Source organism: Nymphaea colorata, chromosome 1 (assembly GCF_008831285.2).
Source record: "Nymphaea colorata isolate Beijing-Zhang1983 chromosome 1, ASM883128v2, whole genome shotgun sequence".
NCBI classification, from domain to species: domain Eukaryota; kingdom Viridiplantae; phylum Streptophyta; class Magnoliopsida; order Nymphaeales; family Nymphaeaceae; genus Nymphaea; species Nymphaea colorata.
The window spans coordinates 29,681,124-29,694,441 of record NC_045138.2 but is presented as its reverse complement, the minus strand read 5'-3'; the positions used below and the strand labels follow the sequence as shown (position 1 = coordinate 29,694,441).

The window sequence follows — 13,318 nt, the reverse complement described above, 5'->3', positions numbered from 1 at the left end:
TGTAATGAAAACTGTTTTTCTTTTTTTCCATGTTTGCTTGCATATGTAATGTCTTTTCAATTTTCTTGTGATCTGTAAAACAACATGGGCTTCTCCCTATCGGTCCCATTGAGATCGCCATTGTAGCTATAACAGCATTAAGTTCCACAGAAACGAAATCCCAAACTACTATACTTGATTTGGATAAGCTTTAGGATTTGGATAAGCTTTAGGTGGCTTCGCTCACACCGAGCTTCGGTCGTGCTCAAAATGATCGTTCCGCGTCATATAGGATCTCATGGTAATGAATGCAAAAGCTCCGGCAAAATTGAGGTCCGAACCGAGACATCTGATAAAATTGGAACGATACAGAGGCCTAGACCGTTCTCTTCGGAGACATCTGATAAAATTGGAATGCATGACTAAACAGAGCATGTGAACAACTTCAGCATTTCCGATCAGAAGGAGCATTATATTACGAAGAGGTGACAACCAGTTCCTATCAATGACCGAGCCAGGTGGGTTTGGAATCTTAAGATCTAGGCCTAACATTATAAATGGATAGATCAAGAGGCAACTTAACTTACGACTAGGATAACCAAGTGATAGCAAGATTAGAAAAACCAGACTTGGTTCTACATGACCACATGGTTTCTGCATTCCTATAATTGAAAATTTGCAGACCCAACCAAATTATTAACTACAGGTTCAGACCCATGAGGATTGGTGTGAGCAGGACTACGTCAAATTGACAACAAAGAAAGTGCAACGAACAATTATTCACTAGAAAGAGAAGTTCGGAGATGTGGACCTGGGAGTTCGTCACATTGTGGTCATAAGTTCAGAGAAAGTTCGAAAGTAGTCATAAAAAACATGTTTAGTAAAAGAAGTGTCTAAAACGCGAGAAATAAGTCGTGTAAAATTTTAAAAAAATACCGTTTTTATACACCAAAATGAAAAACCCACTTTTTATTTTAAGTTTTTCTTCGTGCTTTTTAATGCCAAGCTGCTTGGTTTTATTTTTAAATTTTTATATGTTGCTTACTTGTTTTTTTTTATTTTTGTTATTATTTTCTCGTTTATCTTATTTTCTCTTAGTTTTTAAGTTTTTTTATTTTTTTCTTTAAAATATCATATTTTTCTCGTTCTTTCAAGCTATTATACTCAAGAAAAACCTCGCTGTTTACAAGGCGAGGACATATTTTCCGATCATGCTCCAAACCAGGCTGGAGGATGGGACCACTAAGCTGATGTCTGACCTTCATTACCTAAATCGTTCTGAAATTAAGATCACAATGCAAGCCGATTACATATTCCAATAATTTTTAATAAAAAATCTGCAGCTTCTTTCATTCTGAAAACAACCGGCAAAAGGCAAGCATCTCCAGCAATTGTAATCAATGAATCATTAGCAAGCGGTCTCATAGACACACCAAAAGAACACTATGCAATAACAGATCCAAAGCATTTATTCCAGCATACAATTATGTCATTTGTACAAGGGTTGTTTCAATACTTATCGTCTTCTTCTAGGACAATATCTCCTCTTTGAAACCTGCTTCTAAAGTAAACGATGCCAGAACTTTTGAAGATATGCCAGAAACCAATCACATGCACATTGGGTAATTTTTGGTGGATGTCTGACCATGAAATATTAGTTCCAGCTTCGTGGCATCTAGATGTATGACAAACAATGGTATGGATCTGAGAGAAGGAATTTCCATATATGTTTTTACTCGTGGAGAGGTGCCTAGCTATTGAGATTTGCCCAGTCTAATTACTGAAGCACAATCTGCAGTAAAGGTGCAAAAAACAATTTTGGCAAAATTAAATACCAGGGGGTTTCAGAATTGGAACCAGATCAAAGAACCCCTCCACATCAACTGGCAATCTAAGCATTTGCTTGATAAGCTCAGGAGAAGAGCTTGTGCCCTTCCAGGTGGTGTACCATGGTCCACCACCTACCTCCATTGCAGCCATATCGCTTGTAACATCAAGTATGACCTGCATTATAAGAAGCATTAAGAAATAAATAAATAATAAAAATAAAAGATGAAGTCAACATGACCAACTAGTGACTTGAGTAATAAAGACAGTATGGTTCAAATATGGCTTTTAGTAAAGGCATGTAAAGCACATTTTCTTTTCTTTTTTTTAAAATTGTGCTTGCATGAACATGAATGATTTGCATTAAAACAAATGGAAGCAAGTCCTAACAAATTTTCGGCGGTGACCACGTGTGGTGTTTGAAAAGTAATTTTAGAACATGAACCACAAGGCGGTTCTTAATCAGAAAAATTGGTGATATTTTCAATATATTATGACAATAATGCTAGAAGAAAAGAACAAAGTGAAAAAATTGGAATTTGTCATGGTATTTTGAAAACATCACCATTCATTATTTTTAGAAACTTGCTATATTTGGCAAGTTAAAAAGAAATAATTTTATAATATTCTCAACTTTTCTTTGTTTCTTTGAGCATTTTAATACATCACTTTGAATTTTCATGTTATTTAAGAAAATATATAGTACTCATAATTCTTAAAGTTTCTCACTTTTTAATTTCTTGAGCTCCCAATATATTCTGGAGAAAGAAAAATCCCACTAATACTGAGAAAAGCCTCACTAGTCGATCAAATAATGCAACTAAGCAACTAATCAATCAACTCACAGAAAAATATGGCCGCCAAGAACCATGTGAAAAGAATCAAATATACAGTTGAACAACTCAATCAAACCATGAATTAAAGTGGATACCTTTCCCTCAGTCCCATTGTATGTCTTTTCCCACAACCGTAACCTTATATCTCCTAAGCAAGTGTCTTTGCAGTACGGTATAAGCCCAGCCTCTATCGTCGGTGCCCTCAGAACGGTACCAGGTACCTTCGTGGTTCCCTCTAATTCAACCTACTCAACACTAGTATTTCAGAAAAGAGTAGCATAATTTACAAAAAATAGAAGTTGCAAATAAAAAAACATGGAGCAGACAAGAATAAAATAGCAAAATAATGAATAGGCTTGACTTAAGTGAACAACACCCAAACCCTGACACTAACTATTAATTCCTGTGTGATCAAAATAAGGGTGTCAAGTTCCATAGATTAAGGTACTTGAAAGGACTTGAGTATTATTACTTAAACAGCAATTGCAACTGTACATGGCACCATCTTTTAGGTATAAACATCATTATCTCTGATGAAGACACAACCGAAAACTTCTATTAGTTTGTGAAACACAAACACAAACATAGTAGGCATTCTACACCTCCAAGAGTTGAAGCTTCCTTTCTGAAAGGGTGAAGAGAAAAGGAAAACTCACTTTATACTTTTCAGTTTCACCAGAAAAGTGCCAATAACCCCATGGGGCGACCTCCCATGAAACACAACCAGTCCATGGTACAAATTCATAAAATGTCCCATTGTAGTGAACTCCAATCTACAAGAAAGGAATTAAACATTACATATGAAACATAATGCACCAGAAATGATACATATAATTATTTTTGCATATAGGAAATCAACTACAATCAAATTTACTTGCAGAATGGCACCTCTATTGCCTAAACTTTGAATAATGTTCAACACTCAACAGCAGAACATCAAACAAAAAAGTTATAAAATCAATGTAAAGCCATTACAAATAAGGAAATTGTGTGTCTAAACAAAAGTGAGCAGAAGGGAAAGAGCTTGGTAAGCACAAGGAAGATGATTAATCTTATCATCCCCTGTTAACTCCTTTATCTACTAGGAACTCTGGACCAGCTTTCATAAATGAGCTATTAAAAAAATATTGCAGGACATTGTGGCAAAAATCACTATGGGTTTAAAGAACTCGGAAGTATGACGGTAACAAGAATATCCTCATATGACATCTAACACAACCTTTCTAGCTGTGAATGGTCTATGACCGGTGTTTTTTTTTTTTTTCAAACACCAATGTACAATAATGCTCTATAAAAAAAACTAGCCTTTGATTTCGTTAAAAACAAACTTCATTTCAATCATTAGGGCCTCTGGATGACATGTTTATCCATTTTTACTCTGTTCTTGGTACAAAGAGGAGAATTAATCCATATGGATGACAAGTTATTATTACTTCCCCATACAGAACAGAGCATAAGTGATTTGCGAAGACAGTGAAGACATCATGAATTGGTGGTAGGCCTAACAGCTCAGCATTAATGCCAGATCCAGCTCCAAGTCAACTTTTTCTATTTCTTCTCCATAAGATAAACTTCTGACATACAAATCCTTAGTAGCCTATCCAGCTCGACATGCAACAGAATATGAAGCATGCAATCTTATAGTTCAATGTTCATTATTGCCTTAATGCAATTAAGTAAATTCATTACACCTGAAGATGACTTTGGATCGGTGCATAGATGAAGTTAAGCCACTTGGCATACCACGAATACCATGCCATGCTAGTAAAACTAAAGTACCTCACTGTTATACTTGTATGAAGATACTCCATTTATTCATAGAAGGTGTTACGATGACTAGAACATGATAGACACAGATTTTTCCGTGAAAGAACAATCAGCTGAATCTACTACATTTCACTTTTGGGTTTCAAGTGGACAAACAACAAGACAGTAATTTTCAAACCATACTCGTTGAGAACAAAATTCTTGCCATCAGGTTGCGAAAGACCCTGGCTGTCAGTCACTATATCATAAAAGCCTTCCGCCTTTTTCCTCTTTATTCATTACCAACTCCAACGCTCACCCCAAAAGAAGCTTTGGGTGGGACACGTCTCAGTTTTCTAAGTTACAGTGGCCTCCCACCTCATCCCACCACTACAACCCTTTCACACTCTCCACCCCAGAGAGAGAGAGAGAGAGAGAGAGAGAAAGGTAAATACATGTCTGTAACTTGCTACCGGTGAATACATGTTTGTAATCTTCAAATGGATGACTCTAGAGATTAGAGAGTTTCAGCTGCCTGGTTTTCACATAATCTTTTTGTTTTATTGTGATTACTGTAGCTTAACAGACAGGAGGCAAATTACTTTCCAGGATAGCTGATAAGTGTGCCAAACAACTTAAGAAGTCACAAAGTGAAGAAGTATCACCAAATTCTAAAGTAATACAAAGAAAAGTCCAACTCAATTTGACAAACCAAAGCCACATTCTCGGATGTGCTTGCGAGACCAATTATCTTCCTTTTTCCACCACCTATAGTCAATGCAACTTCCCCAGGTGCACCTTGGAAGACATTACATTGAACCTGAAACAGGCCATTAAGCAGTAATTCATTTTGAAAGACAGAGAAAGTTACTTGAGGATAGAGAAAGCATGTGCCACTAAACATACAGCACAGAAAGCTAAACCTACAAATAATCTGCATCTCTACTGCCCAATAAAGCATCCATATGAAATCTAATATAAGCCAATTTATACACATGCTAGATCCAAAAAAAAAAAAATTAAAGCGTAAGGTACACCACCATTTAGTATTGATTATTCTCACCAATGTTGTAAAACTTATAGTGTCATAGATGATGTTGTGCCATTTTAGTGTATTGCCCCATCACCAAAGAGTGGCATACTATGCATAGCACATAGATTGCCCCAAATTAGTGCGTACTGGAGGACACTAGTTCTATCGTATGATGCGTCTCCATAAAATAAAAGTGAAATATGATTGAAACATGTCTCAAGCAATTCCTATTTTCAGCAATACTGGCCAGGCATTTCTAGCTTCATTTGAATTTTCTTCTAACACATTTTCACAAAATAAAACCACTTCCTAATATGTTAAAGATTGCAGGCTAATTGTCATATTAGAATTAATGCAAGAAGTTATGAATTGACATTTTAAGGTATCTAACTTTAGTGTTAGGTTTTGGACTGATATAGTTGGAGACAGCGTAACTTTGAAAGTTAAACAAAAAAATCTTCGTTTTGCTAGGAGAAAATGTGGCATTGTTAAAATGAGAAAGAAGAAATATGGTGATTGGTACTGGATTTACCCCAAAAGTGATTTAAGTAAACTTTGAGCTACCATGTCGAACTCCCAAAGTCATCTACCAGATAAATGGGTAGTAACAGTAATGGAATTTCACCATCCTCACAGTTCAATTAGTGTACATAGAATTGGGGCCAATACACAAGAAATGAGAAGAGGCAATGAAGTCAGGTAAAAAACAAATATGAGCGCAATAGTTAAATAAAAAAGTAAAGAACCCAGAAAGTCGATGTTACCTATCCTCAACATAGTAAAATAGCAGTACTGCATTGAGGAAACAGCAGAAAGAAAGAAGTAACTATACCCAAAACCATTTTTCAGGAAAAGAATCTCCCCAATTCTTTTCAGAATATGATGGTGCATTTTCAAACTCATACAGTTCACCATCCCATTCAATCCATCCTGTCATAGAAAATTGATGCCTAAGAATCATATTAAAACGATATGAGTCATAATACACATTCATGAACCGTTACAATTACCAATATCAGTGCTAAGGCCCATTTTTAATACTGACTGATCTATGTATGTCTCAATCATAAGGAAAAAGAAACTAAAGCAATTTAAGGAATACGATAGACATGAGAAAAGAAATCCCATGACCCATGACTATGTTCCCTTTGCACTCATAGAACCACAAAAAATTACACCCCTACAATCATTTGAATGTAACTAATTGTAGGTCATTAGTAATTTAGTACATATAAAACAAAAGATTTGATTGAAAAGGTTAACCACGCGTTTAAAACCATCCTTACTTTTTAGGGTATTTTTGATACAATACAAGTACACAACTAAAGCTACTGCAACTTGTTTGATGTTAAATAAATCCACTCGCAGCATGTTCACACACACAAAAACATGTAAAGAAATTTATTCAAAGGAAATAAAACATCATTGCCTGTAGATAGACCGCCTGCCATGCAGATCTGCCAATGGGGCTCAAATACTGGAAATGCTGCAAGCCAACCAGCTGCTGCTTTCTGTTTTGAGGTGATATCTCCCCAACCATACACAGGACGGGTGGAATATGCCCAACGTGCAGTCTTAACAGTCTCCACATATGATGACCTGTTGCAAAACAAGCAGGTGGCTACTATCTAGAAAAGGAAAATGCTACAAATAAAATAGAAAAAATGAATAGATATGAATCATGCTTGAAAATGTCTATAGAGATTATTCCACCGTAGCAGTAAAACAAATACATAAGTGCATAAGCAGCAGTCAAGATTGCGAAAACCAGCAGCATTGGCAGGACAACTTCTTGAGAATCCAGAAAAAATCAGACTTTGAAATTCAGCAAAGTATCCTACTTTCCTTACTTCCTTGCCTTACTGCTTTATTATTTTAACTAGATCGTTCATTTTTCACTTGCATCAGATGCCTTTCTCCACCTTTTCTCTCTTTAAAGAAAGTTTTTCACTCCCCTCAAAAAGAAAAAGGGCAATTGTGACGTTTCTCATATCATATCATCATTTCAAATTTCATTTTTCCATTAGGAGGTGGTTATACATAAACTGTCACAAAAAGCAAACAGCTTGTAATTTTATGGAACAAAAGTAACTTGCCTTCCATCATCGCATATAAATCCTTGATGCCAGAATGGGCTAACCTGGAAACCCTCTGAGACACGTCTGTCAAACTCCTATCAAGAATAAACCTATAAGCTTAGGAGAACTTCCAGAAAGTATTGGCACAGGAAATGCTAAGATTAATATGGATACTGAAGCCCGGTAATAATGAAAGCGAAGATAAGGACAAGTTAAAAAACTTTATGATCTGTGAACAACCAGCAGATGTATCTAAAAACGTAGAAAGCCAAACACAAAACGAACCAAAAAACAAAAGGGATCAGTTAGGAGAGACTTTGTCTCCATCTGTTACTAAAAATGTTATTTCCGTGGAAAGACAAACTTCCTTAGTAAATGATATATCTATGTGTCATTCAATTGCGTATTGATTGAAGTGTGTCAGCTAAAGTAGATGTACTCCAGTTAACCTTGTAGCCATTCTTAACTCATAACAAACAACAGGAACACCAGAAGCTATATTCAGAAGGTAAAGCACATGACTCTACCAAGATAGTCAACCTTTTAAGCACACATGAGGGGAGAATTGCGTATTGATTGAAGTGTGTCAGCTAAAGTAGATGTACTCCAGTTAACCTTGTAGCCACTCTTAACTCATAACAAACAACAGGAACACCAGAAGCTATATTCAGAAGGTAAAGCACATGACTCTACCAAGATAGTCAACCTTTTAAGCACACATGAGGGGAGAAGATCTTACTGCAGACCATAGAGCATTGTGTCTCCTAGATACTATAAGAAGCTTTCTGAAGTTCTTGAAGGCCAGAATCAAGTCAAAAGTTCATGCCCAGGTTGCATTATATGTGGTCTCAAATGGCAGATCTTAAAAGCATATAATTGCCCTTAGTTAGAAAGAAGACAAACTATGGACCTTATATCAATTTTATCAATATCACTCACCATCAGTCATCAGAGCATATCATTCAATAAGTATTGTATTCGCTCCTTGCCAGTATGATGCAAGGCCGACACAGGTTTTTATTTTTTAATTAATTTAAAATATTTTAATTTATTTTTTTAATTCATAAAATAAAAAAATAAGGCATATGAGCTGATACATAATGATTCATATTGACTGATATGGCACATCGATGAGAAAGCCAATATGACAATGCCTTGTTTTTGTGACATTGCCTTATATCACACAAAGAAGTTTCTTCAGTGACAGGCCAAGTTTATTTAGGTTTTCCTTTAGAATATGCAACAGCATTATTATCCTAAAATTTCTCCCCTAAATGATAGTCTAGTAACCAGCACTCGTATGTTCAAAACAGTAATATACAGAGCATTTCTTCTCTCAACCATTTTCCATCGAGGCAATTATCTGTGCACTAGATATTCTCTACCCAAGGAATTCTCGAACACAAGAAAGTCTTGGAATTTCAAAACAGAAAGCATAAGAATAGGAAGAATCAGAAAAGAGTAATTGATTTGAATCTATTGAGGGTGCTAAAGGGTGGTGTTCGCATCAGCTAGATACAAAACAAATTTGGATTTGACAAAGAGTCGAGACCAAAGAAAAAATCTCAAATCCATACTGCACGTTTTTCACCCTAGTGTATATCATGCATCTGCTAAAACAAGAAAATCAACCTCAAAACATAAAACATGTTTATAAATCAAAAGCAAAGGCTCATTGAGTATCTTTACAACACCATGATATTTAGACAGGTGTTGTATTACAATGCATTGTAGGATATGTATTTTAACTTTTAGGAAAACCAATCAATATCTTACACTCCTGAAACCAGGTTCAACAGTTTCACGGGTGTAGCGATGCTGTAACATTGTGTAACTATGATATGCCCTTGTATCTTTTCTTACATCTTCAAAACAAACAAACAGTGACAAAAAGAAAAGTTGTAGATAAATTCCTTAAAATTGAATATTAAGTATATCATTAAAGGCATCTTTACATATATAAACTTAAAAAATGAATTTAAGGCTGATTTCATGAACTAAAACTGAGGCTTTTGTGGTTTTCTCGTATAGGAGCTTGTTCCTACCTTCCAAAATAAAAGTCAATGTTTCATGACTATTACCTATTCAAGGCTTCAAGCAGCAAGTCATATACACTCTATGACTCAAGCTTATTTTATCTGACATCCACGCAAGTATTGAGAGTAATTTAAGTTGTTAATTCTAATATCTCGTTTGTAGCATATTTTTCTATTATTGTAAATTCAATGTTTAGAGCAATTCATAGGCATTTCAATGTGAAATTGCAGTTTCAGGTTTAATCTTGAAGCTAATATATTTTTAATGTAAAATGTATTTCTTTTCAAATTTTTTGTTTTTGTTTTTTGGATTTGTAAAAGATGTTTATAATTTCTGTAAGATACTATCAATTGATATGGGCCATGATATACTTCTTACAACATTGATTTAGACTACCATGATAAAGAATAACAGTTACAGTGTCTCAGAACTGCTGAAGAATGTCCATTCTATTTTTGTTAAGTTGGACGTTTGCTGTTATCTTTTTCAGTTTTTCCTCATGCTAATACGTGACGGAGCCTCTCTCTACCCTAATTTTTCTCCAAATGCAATGAGGAAAAAAGATGCACATGCTTCACCGAAGGTCATTCATTACAAATGGATAACAAGTTCCTTAGTACTGTTTCATCATGAATATATAATTAACAATTCCAGAAGATGCAACACAATAATAGAAAAAAAAACAGAACAACTTTCAGACACCATATGTCAAGTAGTGAAGCGTCAAATGGAGTGTATAAACCTGTGGTGGAACCTCCCCACTTGGAGGCGGCATATCCTTCTTTGGTACAAAGGTGTTTCCTAAGATAAGCTCATGCCTGCCTATGAATTAGTAAAGTGTAAACCAATTAATCACAAACTGTTAAACATAAAAATCAAGACAAACACTAAAATTTTCATATGTAAATGATCATTGATATAAAAGAAGTGGACATCCACTGAGATTTTTTTGCATAATCACAAGAAAAAAGTCAACAAATATAAGAAGAGACATGAAACATAGTGAGTTATTTTATGCTCTGATCCAAGTCATTTAGATAAACGTGGTCAGCATAGCCAACACAGCACTAATGGCTTCAAAGGTTCATTGAGGCCCAACCATTGCAACAAGCAACTGTAGAACATACAGATCGGAAATACAAATTGAATATATTCATTCAGAGATAGCATGAAAGATGAATCACGGATCACATTCACAGGGTACTTACACGCCCAGAAATGTTTTGACTCTTCAGAGAATTGACAAATGTACTTTTCATCCGCACCAAGAATCTGAGCACCAACTCCAGTAAACCGGGGCCCATAGATGGTTTTTTCTACTACTCCCAACCTGCTACTAAAAGCAGGATCCTCTATCGAGTACATAAAGCAGAAGCTCTGCTTATGCTCCGGAATGGAGACCTTAAAGTACCAACCCTCAAAAAATCGTCGTGCGCTTCCATCGAAGTGGTACCTAATTTAAGACGACCAGATATACTAATTAGTAAGCCGTCAGCAAATTTACAATGCAATGCCATCAACTTCTTGCAAAAGCGCGTCCAGAAATCAATGAACATGCTGAGCAAGCAATCATAAACGGAGGATAGACCACAGAGCAAAATGAAACCAATGAAAGAAGAATCACTGCAAATACGTTTAAGTTGAACGGGAATCTTTGAAATTCAAAGAAAGAACACACGTATTATATTTATTGGAACAACGTAAAATAAGGAGTATATTTTGGAGTACACGGCATAGCTGGTAGGCTTTTTGACTTCTTCCTGAAACTTGGTTCAAAATTAGGACTACATAACGAGTTCTTTCAACCATCAAAACTACAAGAAAGAAAACCCCAAATACTAAAAAACACAGGAAGAACTGCTAATACGAGAAGTTTTCGCGCCACACAATCGATCAACTATAGCGGACCTCGGAACGCAGAAGAACAGCAGCAGAAATCAAATCCAAACGAACCTTGGAAGACAGAAGATCAGCAGAAAATAACGCCCGAACCCACAATGATCCTCCACAGTCCACCCGTTCAGAAACCCGTTACATTTTTTTCTCAATTTCATCTCTTAACCCCGAACTCCAATCAACCAGCATTAACAAAGACGCGTCGCACAATGCCAAGAAAAAGAACAACGGCAAAACAAAAAACACAAACACATCCGCCAAAGCAAAAACTCCCACCAACATCAAGAGAGTGCAAAAACTCACCCGCTGTGAGGCGTGCGAAGTGGACGATCGGAGGGCGTAGGCGAGTAGACGGGTTCCACAGCCGCTCTGCAGTATGGCCGCTTCGCGATAGAGTCGGTGCTTATTTTCCTCGGCGGAGAAGCCCACGAACGGCCGATTCCCCGCCGACAGCGCAAGGGGAGAGCAGGAAGCAGGGAACAGGGCAACGAGACGCCAGCCGGCATGCAGATGACTTGAAGTTCCATGGCGTTCTTCAGTGACGGTGAAAGCCGACGCCTCCCCTGCGCATGGCGCGAAGGGAACGTCCAGCGCAAGACAAAGAAACGGGAACGGAAATTGGGCGCCGACGACGGCTTCGAGGGAAGGGAAAATGGGGAGGCGAATTTAAGCCACGATCATCGGCAGGACGTACTTCTGGTGGAGGGAGAAGTAGCGGAGAAGACGAACGGTAATAAATGAAGAGATAGTGTGGGCTAAGAAGCTGTGACTGTGAGGAGTCTTTCTATTTCGGTGGCGCTGAAGCTGAACTGAAGTCCCCATTTTGGCGGGTGATGTTTTAACCAAAACGAGGCCGTAAATTTTCTTATTCCTACATACGTCCGACTGTTTCTGGAAATTTCAGAACGCGGATTATTCTAATCCTTTTTATTTTTAATACAAACCAACAAGGACATAAGTATTAATAAAAGCACTCTTTACTAATAGGAGACCAGTGGATCATTTATTTTAAAAATATCAATTAACAAATTAAAAGTAAAATTTAATTTATTTACCTTGGATGGTCTTTTGGTTCAGCTTAAGCTATATGTGTAAGTTGAAACACAAAAAGATCTTGCCTCATGCTGTAGCTCTAGAACTCTATGGACAATGGAAAGGAGGAACAGGCTTCGGCTCTCGTGCCTAGCCTTGGGCAGTTTTCACTACTGAGTTGAGTTGCTGGTCGCTTAAGTTATCTGGATTTGTTTATTTTTTTATTGGCAGTAAACTATAAATACCAAAATTTACAAAGGCAATTCCATAAAAGAAAAGGTTAAGTGCAATAGAAGCAGTTGCAACTACTAGCATGACATGTAAGGTTGGCCCACAAAAGTTTGCTTTTCTCACAACAATACATAAATGCAACAATAAATTTTCATACAGTAAGATTATGTTCTAAATTTCCAATTAGCAATTGCTGAGATCGCAAGAACGCTGCTTGTTCTCTTGAAAACAAAGTTTATTTTTTGGATTTGATCTTTCTCTTTTTTTTTTTGTTTCAACAAGTGTCGTTAACAGTAAAATATTGCTATTTAATAGGAAAAGAAAGCAAGTCCAGTAAATGCTGATTGACGCTTACTAGCCTATGTCACATGCATACTTTTACCAGCTCATTTCACCTGTCACATTTATTAATACTTAGGTACTTCAGTTTTTTTTTTTATGGCCAATAATGTAATGTATCTAATCATGTTCAGATGTTTTAAATTTGTTGGTAATTGGATTTTTCAGATCTTAGGTTTTTATATATGCAGAATCATGTGCTATGATGTATATATAACATGACCAGTATGTACATAAAGGAGACCACACTGCATATACATGTTGGCTTTTTTTATGAATATGAT

The 13,318-nt window shown here is 36.4% G+C and overlaps 1 protein-coding gene across 1 annotated transcript; it reads right to left on the bottom strand.

Moving 5' to 3' along the window:
• Positions 1–1,425: 1,425 nt before the first annotated feature.
• LOC116254650 (probable tocopherol cyclase, chloroplastic) lies at positions 1,426–12,225 on the bottom strand. Its single transcript, XM_031630183.2, has 10 exons — positions 11,736–12,225; positions 10,745–10,989; positions 10,279–10,358; positions 7,518–7,594; positions 6,851–7,020; positions 6,254–6,351; positions 5,101–5,208; positions 3,299–3,415; positions 2,738–2,887; positions 1,426–1,983 (listed from the first exon to the last, which is right to left on the bottom strand). The coding sequence occupies exons 1-10, from the start codon at positions 11,957–11,959 to the stop codon at positions 1,807–1,809; spliced, it is 1,446 nt and encodes a 481-aa protein (XP_031486043.1). The 5' UTR covers positions 11,960–12,225; the 3' UTR covers positions 1,426–1,806.
• Positions 12,226–13,318: the final 1,093 nt, after the last annotated feature.